Source organism: Ambystoma mexicanum, chromosome 3p (genome assembly GCF_040938575.1).
Source record: "Ambystoma mexicanum isolate Mex_15411 chromosome 3p, UKY_AmexF1_1, whole genome shotgun sequence".
NCBI classification, from domain to species: Eukaryota; Metazoa; Chordata; class Amphibia; order Caudata; family Ambystomatidae; genus Ambystoma; species Ambystoma mexicanum.
Window position 1 is genome coordinate 169,221,996 of NC_090925.1, and position 25,850 is coordinate 169,247,845.

At 48.0% G+C, this 25,850-nt stretch overlaps 1 protein-coding gene across 1 annotated transcript in view; it reads left to right on the top strand.

The window, feature by feature from the left end:
* The window catches only part of LOC138579844 (alpha-2-macroglobulin-like protein 1), a 530,696-nt gene that overhangs the window by 378,051 nt on the left and 126,795 nt on the right, over positions 1-25,850 (top strand). The window contains exon 28 of the mRNA XM_069650076.1: positions 222-384. Coding sequence (XP_069506177.1) covers positions 222-384 — 163 coding nt within the window. The remainder of the gene's footprint in view (positions 1-221; positions 385-25,850) is intronic.

Here is a 25,850-nt window from a genome sequence, read left to right on the forward strand (position 1 = left end):
TCCAAGTGTCAGTACTATTAGAAGTCTCAGAAAGTGGAGAACTGGGTCGGTTGCTTTAGAAAGGGGCGATGTGGACATATGCCCTCTTTAGGTGGAAAGGGTGACATTGCTCCTGGTGGGTGGTGGGAGGGGGTCAGTGTAATCAAGGCGCCTGTCCACCCAGCAGCAGTTATTCCCAGCATGACCCTCTGTTGATCTGTGTCTGTGATCTTGTACTCCAGGCGAGCATGGTGCGGAAGGCCCTGCAGTTCCTGAAGAACCACAACGAGACCCTGGACAGCACCTACAGCCAGGCCTTGCAGCTGTACGTCTACACTCTGGCAGAGAAGCCAGAGCTCAGGCAGAGGGTCCTCAAGAGCCTGGAGGCATCTGCTCAGAGAGAAGGTACCGTAAGTGAGGCGAAACCCAAGCTGCTAGAGTGTTAGGGAATGGGGCAATATGGATGCCCACCTAGCCAGTCCCTGCTAGCAGAGAGAGGGATTGGCTCCACCCACTCACACATCAGTCATGAGTCAATGAGGCTAAAGTAAAGTGGCACTAAGAACGCGCTAGTGAGTTGTGAGAGTGGACTAAGAATGCGCTAGTGAGTTGTGATAGTGAACTAGGAATGCACTAGTGAGTTGTGTGAGTGGACTAAGAATTTGCTAGTGTGTTGTGAGATTGGACTAAGAACACACTATTAAGTTGTGAGAGTGGACTGAGAATACGCTAGTGAGTTGTGAGAGTGGACTAAAAATGTGCTAGTGAGTTGTGAGAGTGGACTAAGAATGTGCTAGTGAGTTGTGAGAGTGGACTAAGAAAACGTTAGTGAGTTGTGAGAGTGGACTAAGAACACGCTAGTGAGTTGTGACAATGGACTAAGAACTTGCAAGTGAGTCGTGAAAGTGGACTAAGAACACACTAGTGAGTTGTGAGAGTGGACTAAGAACACACTCATGAGTTGTGAGAGTGGACTAAGGATGCGCCAGTGAGTTGTGAGAGTGGAATAAGAACATGCTAGTGAGTTGTGAGAGTGTACTAAGAACGCACTGGTGAGTTGTGATAGTGTCACTAAAAACACACTAGTCAGAGTGGACTAAGAAAACGCGAGTGAGTTGTGAGAGTGGACTAAGAATGTTCTAGTGAGTTGTGATAGTGGACTAAGAACGTGCTAGTTAGTTGTGAGAGTGGACTAAGAACTCGCTAGTGAGTTGTGAGAGTGGACCAAGAACGCACTAGTGACTTGTGAGAGTGGACTAAGAACTTTTAGTGAGTTGTAAGAGTGGACCAAGAATGCGCTAGTGACTTAAGAGAGTGGACTAAAAACATGCAAGTGAGTTGTGAGAGTGGACCAAGAACGCACTAGTGACTTGTAAGAGTGGACTAAGAACACGCTAGTGAGTTGTGAGAGTAGACAAAGAGCACGCTAGTGGGTTGTGAGAGTGGACTAAGAACACGCTAGTGAGTTGTGAGAGTGGACCAAGAACACGCTAGTGACTTAAGAGAGTGGACTAAGAACATGCTAGTGAGTTGTGAGAGTGGACTAAGAACATGCTAGTGAGTTGTGAGAGTGGACTAAGAACATGCTAGTGGGCTGTGAGAGTGGACTAAGAACACGCTAGTGAGTTGTGAGAGTGGACCAAGAATGCATTATTGACATGTGAGGGTGGATTAAGGACATGCTAGTGAGTTGTGAGAGTGGACTAAGAACACGCTAGTGAGTTGTGAGAGTGGACTAACAACATGCTAGTGATTTGTGAGAGTAGTTGCTCATACGCTGCATAAAGTTGGAAAAACAATGTTCTTCTCGATTCCGGGTATTTCTTGAAGGGTGAAACAGAAAAAGGGGAAGTAGATAAAGAATCGCATATGGCCAAGGGGCTTCTTGGTATTTCCTATCCAACAACTTAATGTCCCTCTCCCCAGCCTGACTACCTTGGACAGAGAGAAGGTTTCACCCAGGTATCCCTGGGTTTTGGGGAGCACAGAATTCCTCCCCTGCTGTCCTCCAAAATGAGCAGCAAGCCGTCGACTTCTTGTCCTGGAATTCTAGATCTTTGGATTGGAATCAATTGCCAGCTTCCTGCAGCTTGGAGCAGTTCAGGAAGGTGGTATGAGATTGGATTAGCAGTGCCCTGTTCCATCAGCTGGCATCAATTGCCAGCTTCCCGCAGCTCAGAGCAGTTCAGGAAGGTGGTATGAGATTGGATCAGCAGTGCCCTGTTCCTTCATGCTGGGATCAATTGCAGCTTCCCACAGCTCGGAGCAGTTCAGGAAGGTGGTATGAGATTGGATCAGCAGTGCCCTGTTCCCTCAGCCTGAGGTCAATTGCCAGCTTCCCGCAGCTCGGAGCAGTTCAGGAAGGTGGTATGAGATTGGATCAGCAGTGCCCTGTTCCCTCAGCCTGAGATCAATTGCCAGCTTCCCGCAGCTCGTAGAGGTTCAGGAAGGTGCTGTGAGATTGGATCAGCAGTGCCCTGTTCCCTCAGCCTGTGATCAATTGCCAGTTTTCCGCAGCTCGGAGCAGTTCAGGAAGGTGGTATGACATTGGATTAGCAGTGCCCTTTTCCCTCAGCCTGGGATCAATTGCCAGCTTCCCGCAGCTCAGAGCAGTTCAGGAAGGTGCTATGAGATTGGATCAGCAGTGCCTTGTTACCTCAGCCTGGGATCAATTGCTGCTTCCCACAGCTCAGAGCAGTTCAGGAAGGTGGTATGAGATTGGATCAGCAGTGCCCTGTTCCCTCAGCCTGAGATCAATTGCCAGTTTCCTACAGCTCAGACCAGTTCAGGAAGGTGCTATGAGAGTGGAGTAGTAGTGCCCTGTTGCCTCAGCCTAGGATCAATTGCCAGCTTCCCACAGCTCAGACCAGTTCAGAGAGGTGTTGTGACATTAGATTAGCAGTGCCCTGTTCCATCAGCCTGGTATCAATTGCCAGCTTCCCGCAGCTCGGGGCATATCAGGACGGTGGTATGACATTGGATTAGCAGTGACTTGTTCCCTCAGCCTGGGATAAATTGCCAGCTTCCCACAGCTCGGAGCAGTTCAGGAAGGTGCTATGAGATTGGATCAGCAGTGCCCTGTTCCCTCAGCCTAGAATCAATTGCCAGCTTCCTGCAGCAGTTCAGAAAGATGGTATGAGATTGGATCAGCAGTGCCCTGTTCCCTCAGCCTGGGATCAATTGCAGCTTCCCGCAGCTCGGAGCAGTCCAGGACGTGCTATGAGAATGGATCAGCAGTGCCCTGTTGCCTCAGCCTAGCATCAATTGCCAGCTTCCCGCAGCAGTTCAGGAGGATGGTATGAGATTAGATCAGCAGTGCCCTGTTCCTTCAGCCTGGGATCAATTGCCAGCTTCCCGCAGCTCGGAGCAGTTCAGGAAGGTGGTATGAGATTGGATCAGCAGTGCCCTGTTCCCTCAGCCTAGCATCAATTGCCAGCTTCCTGCAGCAGTTCAGGAAGATGGTATGAGATTGGATCAGCAGTGCCCTGTTCCCTCAGCCTGGGATCAATTGCAGCTTCCCGCAGCTCGGAGCAGTCCAGGAAGTGCTATGAGAATGGATCAGCAGTGCCCTGTTCCCTCAGCCTAGCATCAATTGCCAGCTTCCCGCAGCAGTTCAGGAGGATGGTATGAGATTAGATCAGCAGTGCCCTGTTCCTTCAGCCTGGGATCAATTGCCAGCTTCCCGCAGCTCGGAGCAGTTCAGGAAGGTGGTACGAGATTGGATCAGCAGTGCCCTGTTCCATCAGCCTGGTATCAATTGCCAGCTTCCCGCAGCTCGGGGCAATTCAGGGCGGTGGTATGACATTGGATTAGCAGTGACCTGTTCCCTCAGCCTGGGATAAATTGCCAGCTTCCCACAGCTCGGAGCAGTTCAGGAAGGTGCTATGAGATTGGATCAGCAGTGCCCTGTTCCCTCAGCCTGGGATCAATTGCATCTTCCCGCAGCTCGGAGCAGTCCAGGAAGGTGCTATGAGATTGGATCAGCAGTGCCCTGTTCCCTCAGCCTAGCATCAACTGCCAGCTTCCCGCAGCTCGGAGCAGTTCAGGAAGTGCTATGAGATTGGATCAGCAGTGTCCTGTTCCCTCAGCCTAGCATTAATTGCCAGCTTCCCGCAGCAGTTCAGGAGGATGGTATGAGATTAGATCAGCAGTGCCCTGTTCCTTCAGCCTGGGATCAATTGCCAGCTTACCGCTGCTCGGAGCAGTTCAGGAAGGTGGTATGAGATTGGATCAGCAGTGCCCTGTTCCTTCAGCCTGGGATCAATTGCAGCTTCCCGCAGCTCGGAGCAGTTCAGGAAGGTGGTATGAGATTGGATCAGCAGTGCCCTGTTCCCTCAGCCTGAGATCAATTGTCAGCTTCCCGCAGCTCGGAGAGGTTCAGGGAGGTGCTACGAGATTGGATCAGCAGTGCCCTGTTCCCTCAGCCTGGGATCAATTGCCAGTTTTCCGCAGCTCGGAGCAGTTCAGGAAGGTGGTATGACATTGGATTAGCAGTGCCCTTTCCCCTCAGCCTGGGATCAGTTGCCAGCTTCCCGCAGCTCGGAGCAGTTCAGGAAGGTGGTATGACATTGGATTAGCAGTGCCCTTTCCCCTCAGCCTGGGATCAATTGCCAGTTTCCTGCAGCTCGGACCAGTTCGGGAAGGTGCTATGAGAGTGGATTCGTAGTGCCCTGTTCGCTCAGCCTGGGATTAATTGCCAGCTTCCCGCAGCTCAGACCAGTTCAGGGAGGTGTTATGAGATTGGATTAGCAGTGCCCTGTTTCCTCAGCCTGGCATCAATTGCAGGCTTCCCGCAGCTCGGGGCAATTCAGGACGGTGGTATGACATTGGATTAGCAGTGACTTGTTCCCTCAGCCTGGTCTCAATTGCCAGCTTCCCGCAGCTCGGAGCAGTTCGGGAAGGTGCTATGAGATTGGATCAGCAGTGCCCTGTTCCCTCAGCCTGGGATCAATTGCCAGCTTCCCGCAACTTGGAGCAGTCCAGGAAGGTGCTATGAGATTGGATCAACAGTGCTCTGTTCCCTCAGCCTAGCATCAATTGCCAGCTTCCTGAAGCTCGGAGCAGTTCAGGAAGGTGCTATGAGATTGGATCAGCATGCCCTGTTCCCTCAGCCTAGCATCAATTGCCAGCTTCCCGCAGCAGTTCAGGAGGATGGTATGAGATTGGATCAGTAGTGCCCTTTTCCCTCAGCCTGGGATCAATTGAAGCTTCCCACAGCTCAGAGCAGTTCAGGAAAGTGGTATGAGATTGAATTAGCAGTGCCCTGTTCCCTCAGCCTAGGATCAATTGCCAGCTTCCTGCAGCTCGGAGCAGTTCAGGGAGGTGGTATGAGATTGGATCAGCAGTGCCCTGTTCCCTCAGCCTGGGATCAATTTCCAGCTTCCTGCAGCTCGGAGAATTTCAGGAAGGTGGTATGAGATTGGATCAGTAGTGCCCTGTTCCCTCAGCCTGGGATCAATTGCCAGCTTCCTGCAGCTCTCAGCAGTTCAGGAAAGTGGTAGGAGATTAGATCAGCAGTGCCCTGTTCCCTCAGCCTGGGATCAATTCCAGCTTCCCACAACTCGGAGCAGTTCAGGAAGGTGCTATGAAATCGGCTCAGCAGTGCCCTGTTCCCTCAGACTGGGATCAATTGCCTTCTTCCCGCAGCTCATAGCAGTTCAGGATGGTGGTATTAGATTGGATCAGCAGTGCCCTGTTCCCTCAGCCTGGGATCAATTGCAGTTTCCCGCAGGTCGGAGCAGTTCAGCAAGGTGGTATGAGATTGAATTAGCAGTTCCCTGTTACCTCAGCCTGGGATCAATTTCCAGCTTCCCGCAGCTCAGAGCAGTTCAGGAAGGTGGTATGAGATTGAATGAGCAGTGCCCTGTTCCCTCAGCCTGGGGTCAATTGCCAGCTTCCTGCAGCTCGGAGCAGTTCAGGAAGATGGTATGAGATTGGATCAGCAGTGCCCTGTTCCCTCAGCCTGGGATCAATTGCCAGCTTCCCACATCTCGGAGCAGTTCAGGAAGGTGGTATGAGATTGGATCAGCAGTGCCCTGTTCCCTCAGCCTGGGATCCCTTCCAGCTTCCCGCAGCTCGGAGCAGTTCAGGAAGGTGGTATGAGATTGGATCAGAAGTGCCCTGTTCCCTCAGCCTGGGATCAATTCCAGCTTCGTGCAGCTCGGAGCAGTTAAGGAAGGGGCTATGGAATCGGCTCAGCAGTGCCCTGTTCCCTCAGACTGGGATCAATTGCCTTCTTCCCGCAGCTCATAGCAGTTCAGGAAGGTGGTATGAGATTGGATCAGCAATGCCCTGTTCCATCAGCCTGGGATCAATTACAGTTTCCCGCAGCTCAGAGGAGTTGAGGAAGGTGGTATGAGAGTGGATTAGTAGTGCCTTGTTCCTTCAGCCTGGGATCAATTGCCAGCTTCCCGCAGCTCTGACCGGTTCGGGAAGGTGGTATGACATTGAATTAGCAGTGCCCTGTTCCCACAGTCTGGGATCAATTGCCAGCTTCCCGCAGTTTTGACCGGTTCGGGAAGGTGGTATGACATTGAATTAGCAGTGCCTTGTTCCCTCAGCCTGGGATCAATTGCCAGCTTCCCGCAGCTCGGAGCAGTTCAGGAAGGTGGTATGAGATTGGGTCAGCAGTGCCCTGTTCCCTCAGCCTGGGATCAATTGCCAGCTTCCTGCAGCTCACAGCGGTTCAGGAAGGTGGTATGAGATTAGATCAGCAGTGCCCTGTTCCCTCAGCCTGGGATCAATTGCCAGCTTCCTGCAGCTCGGAGCAGTTTAGTAAGGTGGTATGACAGTGGATCAGCAGTGCCCTGTTCCCTCACCCTGGGATCAATTGCCAGCTTCCTGCAGCTTGGAGCAGTTCAGGAAGGTGGTGTGAGATTGGATCAGCAGTGTCCTGTTACCTCAGCCTGGAAAGAATTGCCAGCGTCCCGCAGCTCAGAGCAGTCCAGGAAGGTGGTATGAGATTGGATCAGCAGTGCCCTGTTCCCTCAGCCTGGGATCAATTCCAGCTTCCCACAGCTCTGAGAGGTTCAGGAAGGTGGTATGAGATTGGATCAGCAGTGCCCTGTTTCCTCAGTCTGGGATCAATTGCCAGCTTCCCACAGCTCGGAGCAGTTCAGAAAGGTGGTATGAGATTGGATCAGCAGTGCCCTGTTCACTCATCCTGGGATCAATTGCAGCTTCCTGCAGCTCTGTGCAATTCAGGAAGGTGGTATGAGATTGGATCAGCAGTGCCCTGTTCCCTCAGCCTGGGATCAATTGAAGCTTCCCGCAGCTCGGAGCAGTTCAGGAAAGTGGTATGAGATTGAATTAGCAGTGCCCTGTTCCCTCAGCCTGGGATCAATTGCCAGCTTCCCGCAGCTCGGAGCAGTTCAGGAAGGTGGTATGAGATTGGCTCAGCAGTGCCCTGTTCCCTCAGCCTGGGATCAACTGCCAGCTTCCCGCAGCTCGGAGCGGTTCAGGAAAGTGGAATGACATTAGATCAGCAGTGCCCTGTTCCCTCAGCCTGGGATCAATTGCCAGCTTCCCGCAGCTCGGAGCAGTTCAGGAAAGTGGTATGAGATTGGATCAGCAGTGCCCTGTTACTTCAGCATGGGATCAATTGCCAGCTTCCCGCAGCTCGGAACATTCAGGAAGGTGGTATGACATTGGATCAGCAGTGCCATGTTCCCTGAGCCTGGGATCAATTGCCAGCTTCCCGCAGCTCGGAGCAATTCAGGAATGTGGTATGAGATTGAATTAGCAGTCCCCTGTTACCTCACCCTGGGATTTTGCTTTTAGGGTTCGTTGGAAAACCTTCAGATTATGTTTGGAGAGATTGAGTCTTGGGGCAACTTCTTGCTCAAGATGGCAGCCCTTTCATTTCGTTTTGTCAGGTGACTTCTGTTAAGGAACACGAGTAACAACAAGGGCACCCTTTGCTGTTGTGCAAATTGAATTCTTTTATTTTGGTGGCAGAGCTCTAATGTGGACCCAATGGCATGATAAGGAATATCTGGCTTTCATAGGGCGTCGAAGTGTCTCCTTTCATGTAGATCATTGGTTGAGCACTTTGTGAGGCACCAATGAACCATTTGATTGCTATATATCTTTCTAGTCTGGTTAAATAATGGATTACCCATTAATTATGGACACAACACATACATTTGCCTCTGTAGTGGTCATTTTGTGCAGGTAACAAATAACCCAAAAATGTCAATAACAGTAGCCCACAGATATGCTTAGTAACCTATTAATCACAATTGTAATCATCCCTCAGGGATTGTGTGATTCCTTGTCCTACTGGTGTATATGGGATACATTACCCCCTACCGTATGTTGCAGGATGTAGCCGGTCACCAAGGAGTTCTCTGACCAAACAGAGGGAGGAGGCCAAAGGCCGAGTTTCTTTATCATGTCACAGAACTCCAAAGTGACTTGCAAATATCCTTTTTATGTATGGTAGGGGCTATTGTATTCCTTATAAAACACAGCCATACACTGTCATCACCTTTTGTACCTGGCCTCTTGCTTAATGTAATGCAAGAGATTTTCCAGTTGTTGATACAAATAATGAAGGTAGAATTGTTGTATTACATGGCCACGGTAGTGGCCATGCAGTTATGGTTAAATTGGTGTTTCCATAGGAAGAGCACTTTTTGGGCGGCTTGTAACTTCGCTCCCCCTGGACGAATTCTCACCAAACTTTGCAAAAAAAGTATATCTGAATTTTTTTGCAAAGTTTGGTGAGGATTCGTCCAGGGGGGGCAAAGTTATAGGGGGGGGTCCCAAAACTTCTTTTTATCCCCATAGACTGAATGGGAAAAAAATGTTGCTCGCGCCTACAGCCCAAACCTCTGGACGAATTTTTACCAAATTTGAACCAGGAGCAGCGGCTTGGCCCTGAAAGCGTGATTTTGCAAATTTGGTGAACATCCGTCCAGTAGTTTTTTTTAAAATGACCAAAACGTAGGTCAAAATAAATTAGTGATATCTGTGTTCGGTCCGCGGACACACTTCCCTGTTCGCTCCGCGGACAGTGTCCTGATTGGCTGAGCGGCTTACGTCATGTTTGCGGACATGCAGCATGTTCGCTGATTGGACGGTGTGAAGCGTGAAGCGCGTCAGATTTTCGGTAGCGCCTGCCATCTTGGATTCGCGGACGTCCGCGGACAGCGCGGTGAAAGTTTGTTCAAAATGTGTATTTAGTAGAGTGTGTTGGTGTGGGAGTGTTTGGGGAGGATGGGAGGGTATGAGATAGGTTAAATGTTGTACTTTTTTATGTGGTAGACGTTTTTTTTGTGTTTGATTTGTCTGCGGACATCACAGGTGTTCTGAAATGTTCTAAATAAACTGAATGGGGGGTGTTCTGAGGACTCAATATGTGTCCTTTTTGTTCACAAGCAAGCTGAAACTGTTCTAAGAACACTCACAGTGTCCTGAAATGTTCGCAAATAAACAAAATGGTGGTGTTCTGAGGACGCTGTCCGTATTGTTCTGTGGCAAGCTGAATGTGTTCAAAGAACACTCGCGGTGTCCTGAAATGTTTGCAAATAAACAAAATGGGGCTGTTCTGAGGACTCAATATGTGTCCGTTTTGTTCGCAAGCAAGCTGAAACTGTTCTTAGAACACTCGCAGTGTCCTGAAATGTTCGCAAATAAACAAAATGGGGGTGTTCTGAGGACGCTGTCCGTATTGTTCTGTGGCAAGCTGAATGTGTTCTAAGAACACTCGCGGTGTCCTGAAATGTTTGCAAATAAACAAAATGGGGGTGTTCTGAGGACTCTCGCGCTGTCCTGAAATGTTCGTAGGGTGTCCTGAAGACGCTGTCTGTATTGTTCTTTGTTCTTTGTCAAGTTGATTGTGTTCTAAGAACACTCGTGGTGTCCTAAAATGTTCGTAGGGAGTGTCCTGAAGACGCTGTCCGTATTTGTATTGCTCTCCCCAGAGTGCACGGAAAACATAAATCACCAAGGCAATTATAGAGCGAATACTTTGAACGCAGAAAGACGCAATAACTTGCAACCACACACTCTTAGAAGATAATCAGCACTTATATGGCTATTTATAGTTTAAAAGCAACCAGTAATACCATAACATAGAAATAACTCACAGCAGTAACATAGACATAAATCACAGAAGAAGCAAAGAATGCAAAAGGAAATACATCACTGTGGGCGTAACTGTATTCCTCATCTTGCCTAGAAGCAGCTGGAAGACCCCGGGAACAGCCAGGCCGAGAGCACCACAGCTCACAGGAGTGCCGGAAGTAAGCGTCCTCCTCTGGCTGAAGTCTCACCTGACCACCTCCGGGTTTCCGCATATATACACACTCCGCAAAGGGGTGGCAGTTCTCGAACCTTCTGGAAATGGCACTTGCGCAGTTGATGAGCAGCCGTCAGTTGCCAGCTGGGTCAATCGGGAGCCACCCTCAAGAAGCAGAGTGCCTCCCTCCTCTAAAAACACACTCGGGGAACAGTAACAAACCATAACAAAGTTAGATTTCCCAGCAGAAATGTATTTGTCTTCATACCAGGTTTGGAAAGCATGTTTTCCTCAGCACCGTGAATCTAACACTGAGCAAAATGTGTGCAGCTTTTTACTGCGGCATGAAGTAAATATCCATCATGGCTCCAAGCGCTCCCAGAATGCAATGCGCACCAGCGCCATTTTAGTTCAAGCATAACAATTCCACCCTTGGATATTTACCTTCCATAGCCCGGTGGCAAAGGAGCCGGTCTCTGAAACCTACGAAACATTAAAACTAAATTGGGAATACATTGAATACAACAGCAACAAGCTATTATGATAGCTAATATAATGAAAATGCAAGCAAAAACGTAACGTAGTGTACCCCCAATATCAGGTATCCATGAAAATAACCAATCCCACCAATTCCCAGTACGATCTTGAGACACTTGAGAAATGAGATCCCTCAAACCTCGAATATGACTTTCAATAGATCGTGAATGGTCACTTAGATTAAAACAACAAATACCTTCAAATGCATTACACCCTAAATTATGCTTTAGCAATAGGTAATCAACAGCAGCTCTGTTCTGCAAAGTTGCTTTTCTAATAACTTTACTATCAAGGAGTAATTCTTCTAATGCCTGAGAAGTATGATTAAGGCTTTTGACTACTAAACATGCTAATTTCATCAAAGATTTGTAACCTCCAGCAGCTAAACCCCAAACTCCCACTAAAGAAAGTGTTAATGCTAGAACCTCAGCTTCTGATAACAAGTGTACATGTGAATCACAATCAGGAGATAGACCCATAGATTCGAAAGTTGACCTTTTACCCCGAGTTATCGCTGGGTGTAAAGGAAACATCATTAGTCCTAATCGAGTTAAAGCACATGGACCTCCGAAAATGTTAGCTGGAATATAAGTGTATGTGATGTTGCCACATGAAAAGAGCCATCCTGTTGGAAGTTTCACGTGATTCAAATGACTGGCAGCTATCATTGTATGATTACAAGACATAGGGCCTCATTACACGGTAGGCGGTGGACCAAGGTGCTGTTAGCACCTTGGTCCATGCCGGTAAATTACCGGCACCACCTTGGCGGAAAGGGGAATTACCACCCTACTCTAAGGTTGGTGGGGCAGTAATTCCCCCTTCTACCATTGCCCTTCCCCATTCCCATTTTTGCCCCATAGGGCATAAAGGGAATGGGGAAGGTGCTAATTACGGTACCGCAAATTTGCGGTGCCGTAATTCGCACCAAGGTCCCTTTGCGGGTTGGGTTTTAACGCCTGCAAAAAGCAGGCGTTAAATTCCCCAACCCGCAAAGGGACCTTGTAGTACGGCGGTAAAGGTTAACGGTCACCGTTACCATTAACGGTGACCGTTAACCCTTACCGCCGTCCGTGTAATGAGGCCCATAGTATTGTTTACACTGGTGCATGTGCGTGGCACTCGCGAACACAGTCGCTGCTCAAACCTTGTATGATTGCGCTGTTGGCTTAAATCGATCTGTTGGCATTTGCCAATTTTTTGTGCATTGCAGGTCATAAAATAACATACATCACCTTGGGTTATATTATAAGTAATAACATGTGTCAAATTTCTCCATTTGCGATCGGTTTCTTGGCAGAACCTACAATACTCATAAACGGAAAAAGCTTGCCTAATATCAGAATCTTGAACCAAAGAATCATTGTGTGTGACGCCGAAGATATGCTTTAAAACTGGAACAGGCGTCGGCACTGCTACTAAGCACGTAGTCAGTAAAGCTTCAGCATTGGGCACATCAGTAAGACAGAAGTGTGATATGTTGAGCACCTGCTGTGCCAGATATATCCACATATTCTCCGTCTGGGTGATCATAGGAGAATGTTTTCACCGTCCTCAAAATGCTTCTCGCATGACTGGCATTAAAGTTGTTTTCACTTGCTCCTGACGTGTTTGCCGCATTTCACGAATCCATGTCTTCGGTCTGGCTGGTTTTTCGGCATCGGCATAAGGCTGCTTTGGGATAACATTATTCATCACTATCAGTATCCCCTTGATCACTGGCACAGATGTGACATTTTTCGTTGGTAGCAGCAGACTGTTTAACTCTCCCAAATGGAGTCCATTAAATACCACAATTACACCAACCATACACAGGATCTATAAGGCAAACCCAGAAAAGAGATATCAGTGTTGCACATCACTCTCTCAGGTAACATTTGTCTGTGGGTACATATTGCCATTTCTTTCTACCAGGCTCCATGACTAAAACCACTTGATCTTTGCCTGATGCAATGACATCTGCGGGCACTGATGGGCCACTTGGTTTTTCCACCCACACCTTTGCACCGGGTACCATACTGTCTGAAGAACCAAAACCGCGATCCCCACGGGTAGTTCACACTGTAGGAGGCTCCCCCTTCTTAATCATGGACAACTTAATGGGAATAATGATCAATTGGGCCACTCGATCACCCTTGTGGATCGATAACAAATGGTCCCCACTATTCATCAGGATGTCTTTAATCTCACCTTGGTACTCAGCATCAATCACCCCTCCCAACACTTGAACTCCCTTCAATGCTAGGCCAGATCTAGGGGCAATCCATCCCATATGCTCTGGGGGAATTTGTACTCCAATCCCTGTTTCAATTACAACCATCCCTCTCGGGTCTAATCTGATTTCTTCATTGGAATGCAAGTCCACCCCTGCTGACTCTGGAGTTGCTCGATAGGGAGCTAAAGAACCTGGAGTAATTTCCCAGTACAATAGTGTTTCCCTGACTGAATTGGGTTGAACCTGTAAAGTAGGAGTCATTAGTCGCATAAAAAGGAGTTTCATGCTCATTCACAGGTCTGTTGTTTAATACTTGCACCGCATCAAACACACGATCATGCCAGCCTGCTAAATTGCCATCTCCAGATTTGCGGAACTGTTCTTTCAATAACCCATTAATTCGTTCAATTAACCCTGAAGCAGCTGGGTAATAAGGTATGTGATACAACCACTCAATGCTCTTTTCCTGACAAAACTCCTGGATTAATTTGCCTTTGAAATGTGACCCATTGTCACTTTGAATCTGCAAAGGCACTCCATAAAGTAGTATGATCTGATCTAACAACCTGATGGTATTCAGTTGTGTTGCACATTTGCACGGCAAAACCATCAAATATTCTGACTATGTATCCACAATAGTGCATGCATACTGACAACCTCTACTGATTGGCATGGGACTGATATAATCAATCTACCAAATTTGACCTGGTAATTTTCCTCTTCGCAATGTACCCCGAACAATCTGAGGGATAGGTCTATGCAATTGGTGTTGGCACACTGGACATTGCAAAATGATCGTTTTCACTACTTCTAAAGGAAGACTGATTCCTCGAGCTTGTGCCCACCTGATAGTAGCCTTTTCTTCAAGGTGCCCACATTTCTGATGAGCCCATTTGGCCAAACTCTCCAAATCGTCTTCCTGAGCTTCTGCATCCACAGATGAAATCTTGGTGTGTTCGTCTGCAACAGAATTAAACCAACATTCTAATGAGTCTGTGGCACAGTGCGCGTCCACATGATATACATTGACTTCACTTTGTGATAACATTTCAGCAATATCTTGCCACAGTTATTTTCCCCACAACTCTTTTAAATGAATCTTCCACCCATTCTTTTGCCAAGTTGGCAACCACACTGCCAATCCATTTGCCACTGACCAGGAATCTGTGTACACATAACATTAACCAGGGGTCTCTTGTTTCAATGCTTGGTAAACTGCGTAAAGCTCTGCAAACTGACTGCTCTTCCCTTTCCCTGTCGTTGTCAACATCTTTTTTGTCTCGGGATTGTACGACACTGCTTTCCAGTACTGCTCAGTTCCCACATATCGAGCTGAACCATCCGTGAACTAAGCATGCTCTGTTTGCTCCATGGTCAAATCGCTGTAAGGTACTCCCCATTTCACGGGAGACTCACATTTTTCAGGCACTTCCGATGGTATGTAATATGAGGGTGGTATGTTGGCTACTTGCTCATGTAGTTTTGCTACTCCACCCTTTCCTGATTTGGCTCTGTCTTGAATATACCATTTCCATTTAATTATGCTGGCTTCTTGAGCATGTCCTATTCTATGCGTATTAGGAGAGCTCACTACTTAGGAGAGCTCACTACCCATTGCAGGATTGGTATTTCTGGTCTCATTAATACATCATGGCCCACCTTCATTTGTTCGGTATCAGCAAGGGCCCAATAACACGCCAGCAATTGCTTCTCAAACAGAGTGTATGAGTTACCATCATCGGGCAACTTACGACTCCAAAACCCCAATAGCACACGTTTCCTGTCTTGTTTCTGCCCCACACTCCAGTTAGCATAATTTTCTTGTACAGACACATTTAATTCCACTTCGCCTTCCTTCAATGGCCATAAATCAAGCACCTGCTGCACGGTGTCTTTCGCCAGCTCAAAGGCTTTCTGTTGCTCTTCCCCCCACTGAAACTCATATTTCTTGTGCTCATCCTTGCTCTGAATCAAAATATCATCAATGTAATGAGATATTTGTATGTCAGGTTTACACGGTATCATGTCTAAGTGCTCTGCCGCCAGCCGGTGACAGATAGTCGGGCTATGTATGTACCCCATAGGTAGCCTCGTGAAAGTATACTGCCGTCCACTCCACGAAAATGCAAACTGTTCTTGACACTCTTTAGCAATTGGCACAGAGAAAAATGCATTGGCTAAATCGATCACTGCATACCAAGTCCCCTCAAACTTTTGGACATTCTCAATCAAGGTAATGACATCTGGGACTGCGGGCACTAAGGGAGGAGTATGTTTATTCAACTCCCTGTAATCCACCGTCATCCTCCATGACCCATCTCCCTTTTTAATAGGCCAGAGAGGATTGTTCCATGCGGTAGTAATAGGGGGCAATACACCCACCTCCACGTACTCTTTAATGGTGTCTGAAATTTCCTTGTGCCCCCCAGGAATGTAGTATTGTTTCATTGCTACCCGCTTGGTTGCCACTGGCACTTGCACTGGGGGCATCTTCAATTTGCCTACGGTAATGGGTGTACAGATCATTGCACTCACCCCAAACTGGTACATTTTACCGCCAAGTCCCAAGGTTAACCCTTCCAAAATGTCAAAGCCAATTATATATTCAGGTATGGGGACAATCAACACTTGGTATTTTTGCCTATTCAAGTTGCCTATTTTCATCTCCACTTTCATTTGTACTGCAGGGATCTCCTTTCCCCCTAAACCTGTAATAGTAAACTGTTTGCCTTTAAATCGTGTTGGATTGCCATGAATCAAAGAGGCCTCCGCCCCGGTGTCTTTCAATGCTCACACCCCTTGTGTATTTCCGGGTCCTTAAAAAATCTTAACATCAACATGAGGCTGCCTATCAACTTTTATGCGGGCAGACGCTGCCGGAGGTTGGCCGAAGCCCTAGTCAAACTTCGAATGAGTGTGACTCGACTCCGCCTCTAACATTGCACTCACCACCTTTCTCAAATCAGTGTATATTGGCTGGTACGGGGAAGGTGTCCCCATAGACCCTTCGTCTTGTTCTTCCACAGGGGGAGCAGAAGGTGAGGTATCCCCCTGTGGCGTGGTGACTACCTGTTTCTTAACCTGTTTATAGCGCTCTTCGGCTGCAAGTCCTCGTTTTTTGTATAATTCATAGATTACTCTGGTTTCAATGCCATCAATTTCTTCGTGTGGCACACCATCTTTTAGCAAAGCCAAAAACATGTCTTTTCGAGACACTCGGGAGTCTCTGCTATCTCTCCGCCTGCCTTCGGTTCTTCTCTCAATACGCCCCACTCTCTCCCGTGGCTTGTTATCACTCTTATCCCACTCCCCTAAATCTGCAAGCTGCCGAATGGCATCCACCACCTCATCAGTAGCTTTGCCTGTCATACCTACGAGCAAAGTCATAATGACACTTTTGTATGGAGGTGGCGCGGTTCTAATCACCATGTTTCGAGTTGAAACTGAGAGCGGCACGGCTCCCATGTGATCAGGAGGATCTATGTGAATAGCCTCTTTCATAGCATGCTCTCTGACTTTCTGAATTGCTTCTCTCAACGGATACCACTTAGTTTCTTCGCTAGGCCAATCTGTGGTAATGGGGTATTTACGGTTACATGCTTGGGCTACCAGGTGCAACAAAGACACCTGAGTATCTTGACCATTTGCGTCAGGGGGCGGTCCTGCCCTTAAGACCTCCTGTACATTGGTGTCAATTGGCAGGGGTAAAAAACGTGGTGAATCCGTAGAATCTACCAACAACCCTGCAGCACCCCCATCTAGCAATCTCAACATCCATGTCAATAAAGCTTCCCCTGATTTTTGCCTCAAACAGGTAATAATTTCCCCAACCTCCTGTTGTGTGTAATCCTCCAGCGTGGTTAAATCCACCAATCCACCCGCAGGATTCTGCGGATGGGTCCGGCTCGCAGTCTTCTAACGGGCTTATCCGCCACTTTTTTCTGTTTCACTTCCATTTTGGGGTCAGACTTATTTGCGCAACTACTTTCTAGACTGGTTGAATCAAAAATATCACCATCCCACTTATTCAGATCCCAGTCCACACCAGCGGTAGCGATTACAGTTGCCACCTTTCTTTTGTTGACCTCTCCCCGTCTTTTCCTATACTTATACGGGGCTACTCTGACTGCTGCCCTCTCAGCCACAGCCTGATATGTGTCAGTCTTATCTTTAAACAGTTTCATTTGAATCTGCTGCATTAACGCAGTCTGCCTTTCTGCAGCCAGCTCTCTCACTAATCGCAAAACCTCATTTTTCATTTCCACCTTCAATTGATGTATTTTCCTATAAGCATGCAAAAGAACCCAACCTCGCCTACCTAATGTCGCACATTCTCTGCCACGTTCTACTGGAACTTGTTGCAAGCATGCCATTACATCAGACGGATCGGCATCTCCCAATCCTTGATCCCATGTTTCACTTAGACCTGCAACACATGCCCACGCCTGGGCCAACTTATCATATGGACTCTTAGTCCAGCCTGGAACAACAACATCAGAACATTCACCGCCAGCGGTAACGCTCTTCTTCCTGAACAAACTACTCATTATCGCAAACAAAACAAAACCTTTTTGTATCTATATATTTCTTCTCTCCACGCTGCAATCACTCCCACAGGCACGCACACACCAGCAAAGGAAAAAAACAACTTCACTACTCAAAAACTTCACTTGCAAGATAACCGAATCCTATATACGTTCAAACAGATTCTTGAATACTCGGAACAACTCATCACAAGTATCCTGTTCGTGACACCAAAAATGTATTACTCTCCCCAGAGTGCACGGAAAACATAAATCACCAATGCAATTATAGAGCCAATACTTTGAATGCAGAAAGACGCAATAACTCACAACCACACACTCTTAGAAGATAATCAGCACTTATACGGCTATTTATTCAAAGTTTAAAAGCAACCAGTAATAACATAGAAATAACTCACAGCAGTAACATAGACATAAATCACAGAAGAAGCAAAGAATGCAAAAGGAAATACATCACCGTGAGCGTAACTGTCATGATGCCTGCCCCCGGAAAGCCAGACCAGGCCCAGCAACCCCGGAAGCAGGCATCATGCCACTTGAAGCATGCCCAAAAACCCCAGTTAGGGGCTGTTTGGCTACAGTCCTGGCGCCTATGGCGCCAGGCTCATAAGAATAAAGTCAGTCCTGGCGCCATGGGCGCCAGGCTCATTACAGAAAACGTACCTGATGCAGACCATGCTGCATACCTACCTGATGCAGACCTTGCTGCACGAAGCCACAAGCCAAATGAGGCTTATTCTGACCCCGAAAGGAATCCGGATGGACACACGTAAGGTGGACGCAATTCTTAATTGGCCTTCGCCAAGGGGCTCCTTTCCTCTCGGGTGGGGCTATGGAAGAATACTTACCTGGGACTTCTTCCAAGGCTATTTAAGCCACACCCGGACAGCCAAACGTGCTTCGCGTTATTCTGCTTGCTGCAGCGTAACGCTCACCGTGTCTTCAGCAGCTCCAGTCTTCAGCCACGCCCGCTTCAGCACTGGAACACCTGGAACAATAAAAGGAGAAGGAGAAGATGTCAGAACAAAACCCTTACCTGAATCCTTGATCCAGCACATCGTCGATCTGGAAGAGAGAAGCCTTCACAGGTGCATTGCCACGCACCTTGCAGCGCCGCGCTGAACTCACCATCCGGGGGCTGCATTCCTTTACTCCATCGCGAACCCAGCTTCTCCAGGCCATTCTTCAACAACTGGGGGAGACAAGAACAAGTAGATGAGCAAGGGCAATACAAACCACCCCCAAAGACTTACCTGATTACCACAGGTGGGTACTCACCTCATCTCCGGTCGGCGCAGTCAATTCTGCATCAGCGCCGCACCACAGACCCTAAGGGGAAAAAACAAGGACAATACAACCTACCCCCAAAGACTTACCTGATTTACCACAGGGGGGTACACACCTCATTTCGGGTCGGCGCAGTTAATTCTGCATCATCGCTGTACCCCAGCCCCAAAGGGGAGAACCACAATAGACTTACCAGGATCTTACCAATTGTCACTTGGAACTCTTCTGGTGGTTTAAATCTGCAACCTGCAAGGAATTTGGCAGAGTGAAGATCAGACTTTTGAACTCTTACGAACAATTGGACTTTAGAGTCAATACTGGAACTCACCAATTCCTCCACGCCAGTGAAGTAACTGGTCGTCTACGTGCCCCTGCGCTCGATGCAGGATGGAGAGCTCATCTTTCCAAATCTTCAGGTGAGATTAAGAGGGAACTTCAGGAGTGTTCTGTGGGCAGACAAGGGGAGTGGGAAGGTGTGTTAACGCTCAGATTACGGGAGGTTAATTCCCTTTCTCCATTGCAGAAAGATATTCGTACGAGCCCAACTAACGAAGCTAAGTGGGTCTGTCCAGTCTGTCAACTCGGCTCTACGTGTTACTCTGGTGGAAACAACAGCAGACTAGTCCAGATTGACTCGCCGTGGGAATCAGGTGAGTGTAACAGAACACGAAGCCTACCCACAAATACCCACCTGGGCGTCATGGAGACCTCGGAAACCGATCAGTTGGCCCAATTATTAGGGGAACTAAGGGCCGAAGTACATTCCGCCCGCCAGGAAACCAACGCCCTCAGGAGGGAATTGATAGTATCAAAAGAACGAAATAATGATTTGGCCAGACAGCTATTTCAAAGCCAGGCTGGACAAACACCTCTACCTGGACTCGGGGCCAGCCCAGTTCCGGTGCCACCGAGTAACCAGGTGCAGATAAACCTTCCTGGAGCCGTTCCCTTGGCTCCGCCTGAACGCTTTGCCGGAGACCCAAAAAGGTTTGCTATATTCATGAATCAATGTCGCTTACACTTTTTATGTAGACCTGGAGCTTTCCCAAACGATCAAGCCAAGGTAGCTTTTGTACTGTCATATCTCAGCGACAGTGCAGCGGACTGGTCCATTCCGCTAGTAAATCAGGATGACCCGATTCTTCGAGATTCCCAAGGTTTTCGAACTAGCATGGAAAGACTGTTCGCCCGACATTCCCAAGGACAGGCTTTGGATAACAAACTTTTATCCTTACGGCAAGGTACTCAGGATCTTTTATCTTACATTGCAACTTTCAATAGATTAGTTGTGGAAACCGAATGGCCTCAAGCCAAGCGAATTACATTATTCCATCGAGGGCTTCGGGGAGAACTCAAGGATGTTTTAGCCCAAGTCGTGAACCCGCCTTTAGACTGTGCTGAATATATAGATTTTGTGGTCCAGTTAGATCACAGACTTCAAACCAGAAAGGCTGATCGAACCAAGTTTGAAAACAGGGTCTTGGTTAAAACCTACGTAACCTCTAAGGAGGTAGATGCCTCAGAACCCATGCAATTCGGGGGGGTTAGAGGACCCTTAACCCAGAAGGAAATGGAAAGAAGACGGCAACAGCAATTATGTCTATATTGCGGAGCTACTGGTCATTTCCTTCGGAACTGCTCTGTAAAACCACCCAAGAAAACTATAGGAGCAGCAGACGAAAACCACTTGAAACCTGACTCGGGAAACTATCACGCCCGGCAAGCGTAGAGGTCAGCTTGCCGAGCTTAAAGAAGGGCACTCTGACCTCACATTTCACCATACCCATGGTCCTTATAGATCCAGAGCAGCCATCACGCATGCACGCGGTAAAGGCGTACGTAGATAGTGGAGCCATAGGAAACTATTTGGACTACGGATTGGCTTCCAGGATGAATCTACCTCTCACCCGAAAGACCACTGCCGATGTCGTCACCACTGTTGATGGAACTGAAATTGCCTCTGGGCCCGTAACTCATTCCACTGCAGAGATGACATTGCTGGGTCAGGATGGACACCGAGAGGTTATGGTGTTTGATTTAATCAAGGCTCCACAGTTTCAACTGATACTGGGAATCCCTTGGTTGGAAAAACACAATCCCTGTATTGATTGGCGAGAGAAGAGACTAACCTTCCCAGAATGTGCTAACACCTGTTATCCAAAGAGAACTCTAAATTCAGTACTGGCCCCAATAATCCCAGCCACCATACAATTACCTGCTGAATACCAAGACTTTCAGGATGTCTTTCAAAAGGAGCAGGCAAACACCTTACCACCGCACAGATCGTATGACTGTCAAATAGATCTCATACCAGGAGCACAACCACCTTGCAGCAGAATCTATGCCCTCAAGGAACCTGAAAATCTCCACTTGCGCCAGTACCTAGACCAGTATCTTGCTAATGGCTTCATCCGCCCGTCCATGTCCCCTACATCTTCCGCTTTGTTCTTCGTGCCAAAAAAGGAAGGCGACCTTAGAACATGCATTGACTACCGCGCGCTGAATCAGATAACTATCAAGAATCGGTACCCATTGCCCTTGATCCTTGAGCTACTAGACCAGGTAAAGAACGCTTGTATATACACAAAACTAGACCTTCGGGGGGCATATCATCTGGTACGCATCAAAGAGGGTGACGAATGGAAGACTGCTTTTCGCACCAAGTACGGATTATTTGAGTACCAGGTGATGCCTTTCGGACTGTGTAACGCACCAGCAGCCTTCCAGTTCTTCATGAACGATGTCTTCCGAGAGCTCATCGATGTTTGTGTAGTCGTTTACATCGACGATATCTTAGTATACTCCCTATCAGAATCCGATCATCTAAAGCACGTCCGAGCAGTCCTAGAAAAGTTACACCAGTATAAGTTATATGCTAAACTGGAAAAGTGCATCTTTCACACTACGGAAGTAGAGTTTCTTGGATTTATTCTGACCCCGAAAGGAATCCGGATGGACACGTAAGGTGGACGCAATTCTTAATTGGCCTTCGCCGAGCTCAGTCAAAGGAGTTCAAAGCATGCTCGGCTTTGCCAATTTCTACCGCAGGTTTATCCCGGACTTCTCACACATTGTACATCCCATTACAACACTATTGCGAAAGAATAAACGCTTTACATGGACAGAAGAAGCCGAGAACACCTTCCAAGAGTTAAAAAAGAAATTCACGTCCGCTCCTGTATTACGACACCCGCGCCCAGAGCTTCCCTACATAGTGGAAACAGATGCATCCAGTTCAGCTATGGGAGCAGTGCTCTCCCAAAAGGATCCCGAAACTAACCAGCTGCACCCAGTGGCGTTTTGGTCAAGAAAGTTTTCGGCTCCCGAATTAAATTATGCTATAACCGACAAGGAACTGTTTTCCATCAAGTCCGCCTTCAAGGCTTGGCGGCACTATCTGCTGGGTGCCAGGCATACCATTACGGTCATCACTGATCACCGCAACTTACAATACCTAAAGGTAGCCAAGGCCCAATATTCACGCCAACTCCGTTGGGCATTGTTCTTCGCCGAGTTTGATTTTGTAATAACCTATCGACCAGGTTGTAAAAATGGAAAAGCTGACGCCCTGTCCTGAATAGGAATGGGAGAAACAGAAAGAGCTTTAGAACCTGTACCCATAATTCCCGAACAGAGGATCCTTGGTCTGACATCCATACACTCTCTGGATGACATTCAAGAAAAGGTCCATCAACTCTTTGATTCCGATGCCTTACAGGGCTGGGCAAGGAAAGGCCCAGAGTATTCTGTCACCAACAATCTACCTTATTACCAAGGCCGGCTATTTCTGCCACTAAAGGAACTACAGAAACTTGTCATTTCTCATTACCACGACACCTTGATGGAAGGGCATCCTGGCATTGCAAAAACTGAAGCCAAAATTAAGAAACAGTTTTGGTAGCCCACCTGGCGAAAAGATGTCAAGTTGTTTGTCATGTCTTGTGGCATTTGCGCTCAAAATAAAGGGGAAAAGAAAAAACCTGCTGGATTATTGCAACCGTTAGACATACCACCTACTCCTTGGCATACCTTGTCATTAGACTTTATCACGGATTTACCCCCGTGCAATGGTTATAACACCATTCTAGTTATTGTAGATCTTTTTTCTAAAATGGCCCATTTCATTCCTTTAAAAGGAATACCTTCAGCTTCAATCCTGGCCAAGGAGTTCCTTGAAAATGTTGTCTGCCTACATGGCTTTCCTTCCGTGTTAATTTCGGACCGGGGAAGTCAATTTATTTCACATTTTTGGAGGAAGTGCTGCCAGCTGGCACAAATTGATATTAGGCTTTCAACCAGCCACCAACTCCAGACCGACGGTCAAACAGAGAGAACCAACCAGACTCTTGAGCAATACCTACGTTGTATGCTACATCAATCTGAGGAGGATTGGAAAGACATTCCTTGGATCACCGAGTATGCATACAATAATTCTGTACACTCAGGAACTAAACAAAGCCCTTTTTTACCATATATGGTCACCATCCTCGAACCTCAGACTTGGATTCTCCCCAGCATTTAGAGATGCCCGCGGTGGACCATCTCCACGCTGTTATCACACAGGCCTTTAAAGAGGCGACTGCACATTTACAAAAGGCTAAGGATAAATGCAAGAAGGATGCTGATCAACACAGGAGTGAAGCACCGCAATACCAAGTAGGGGACCAAGTATGGTTAGCCACCAAGTACTTACCACTCAAGTGAAAACGGACTTTTAACCCCAGGTATTTGGGACCTTATTCAATTAAGGCTATAATTAACCCAGTGGCCGTCAAGTTGGACCTGCCTGGTCATATGCGTGTTCATCCTGTTTTTCACGTGTCTCTTTTGAAGCCTGTGCAACCAGGAACTAGGCTAACCACCCCACCTGAACCTATCCTCATAGACGGGAACCCGAATTCGAAGTCAAGAATATCTTGGACTCTAAAAGGGTGAGATCAAAACTCTTCTATCTCATTGATTGGAAAGGTTATGGTCCACAAGAAAGATCTTGGGAGCCTAGTGACCATGTGCATGCACCTCAATTAGTGAAAAGGTTCCACCAAGAATTTCCAGACAAACCAAGGCCGAGAATGAGAACAGCTTTAGGAGGGGCCTTGAGGGGGAGTGCTGTCCCGATGCCTGCCCCCGGAAAGCCAGACCAGGCACAGCAACCCCGGAAGCAGGCATCATGCCACTTGAAGCATGCCCAAAAACCCCAGTTAGGGGCTGTTTGGCTATATTCCTGGCACCTATGGCGCCAGGCTCATAAGAATAAAGTCAGTCCTGGCGCCATGGGTGCCAGGCTCAGTACAGAAAACGTACCTGATGCAGACAATGCTGCATACCTACCTGATGCAGACCTTGCTGCACGAAGCCACAAGCCAAATGAGGCTTAGAGGGACTATTTTACCTCAGGGACTCCTTTCCTCTCGGGTGGGGCTGTGGAAGAATACTTACCTGGGACTTCTTCCAAGGCTATTTAAGCCACACCCGGACAGCCACACGTGCTTCTCGTTATTCTGCTTGCTGCAGCGTAACGCTCACCGTGTCTTCAGCAGCTCCAGTCTTCAGCCACGCCCGCTTCAGCCCTGGAACACCTGGAACAAGAAAAGGAGAAGAGGTCAGAACAAAACCCTTACCTGAATCCTTGATCCAGCACATCGTCGATCTGGAAGAGAGAAGCCTTCACAGGTGCATTGCCACGCACCTTGCAGCGCCGCGCTGAACTCACCATCCGGGGGCTGCATTCCTTTACTCCATCGCGAACCCAGCTTCTCCAGGCCATTCTTCAACACCTGGGGGAGACAATGACAAGTAGGTGAGCAAGGGCAATACAAACCACCCCCAAAGACTTACCTGATTACCGCAGGGGGGTACTCACCTCATCTCGGGTCGGCGCAGTCAATTCTGCATCACCGCCGCACCCCGGCCCCTAAGGGGAAAAAACAAGGACAATACAACCTACCCCCAAAGACTTACCTGATTTACCACAAGGGGGTACTCACCTCATTTCGGGTCGGCGCAGTTAATTCTGCATCATCGCTGTACTCCGGGCCCCAAAGGGGAGAACCACAATAGACTTACCAGGATCTTACCAATTGTCACTTGGAATTCTTCTGGTGGTTTAAATCTGCAACCTGCAAGGAATTTGGCAGAGTGAAGATCAGACTTTTGAACTCTTACGAACAATTGGACTTTAGAGTCAATACTGGAACTCGCCAATTCCTCCACGCCAGTGAAGTAACTGGTCGTCTACGTGCCCCTGCGCTCGATGCAGGATGGAGAGCTCATCTTTCCAAATCTTCAGGTGAGATTAAGAGGGAACTTCAGGAGTGTTCTGTGGGCAGACAAGGGGAGTGGGAAGGCGGGTTAACGCTCAGATTACGGGAGGTTAATTCCCTTTCTCCATTGCAGAAAGATATTCGTACAAGCCCAAATAACGAAGCTAAGTGGGTCTGTCCAGTCTGTCATCTCGGCTCTACGTGTTACTCTGGTGGAAGCAACAGCGGGCTAGTCCAGATCGACGCCCCCGTGGGAATCAGGTGAGCGTAACAGTAACTGGATTCCTCATCTCGCCCAGAAGGGGCTGGAAGACCCCGGGAACAGCCAGGCCGAGAGCACCACAGCTCACAGGAGTGCCGGACGTAAGCGTCCTCCTCCGGCTGAAGTCTCACCTGACCACCTCAGGGTTTCCACATATATACACACTCCGCAAAGGGGTGGCAGTTCTCGAACCTTCTGGAAATGGCACTTGCGCAGTTGATGAGCAGCTGTCGGTTGCCAGCTGGGTCAATCAAGAGCCACCCTCAAGGAGCAGAGTGCCTCCCTCCTCTAAAAACATGCTCCGCGGAGAACAGTAACAAACCATAACAAAGTTAGCTTTCCCAGCAGAAATGTCCTTGACCGCATACCAGGTTTGGAAAGCATGTTTTCCTCAGCACCGTGAATTTAACACTCAGCAAAATGTGTGCAGCTTTTTACTGCGGCATGAAGTAAATATCCATCATGGCTCCGAGCACTCCCAGAATGCAATGCGCACCAGCGCTATTTTAGTTCAAGCATA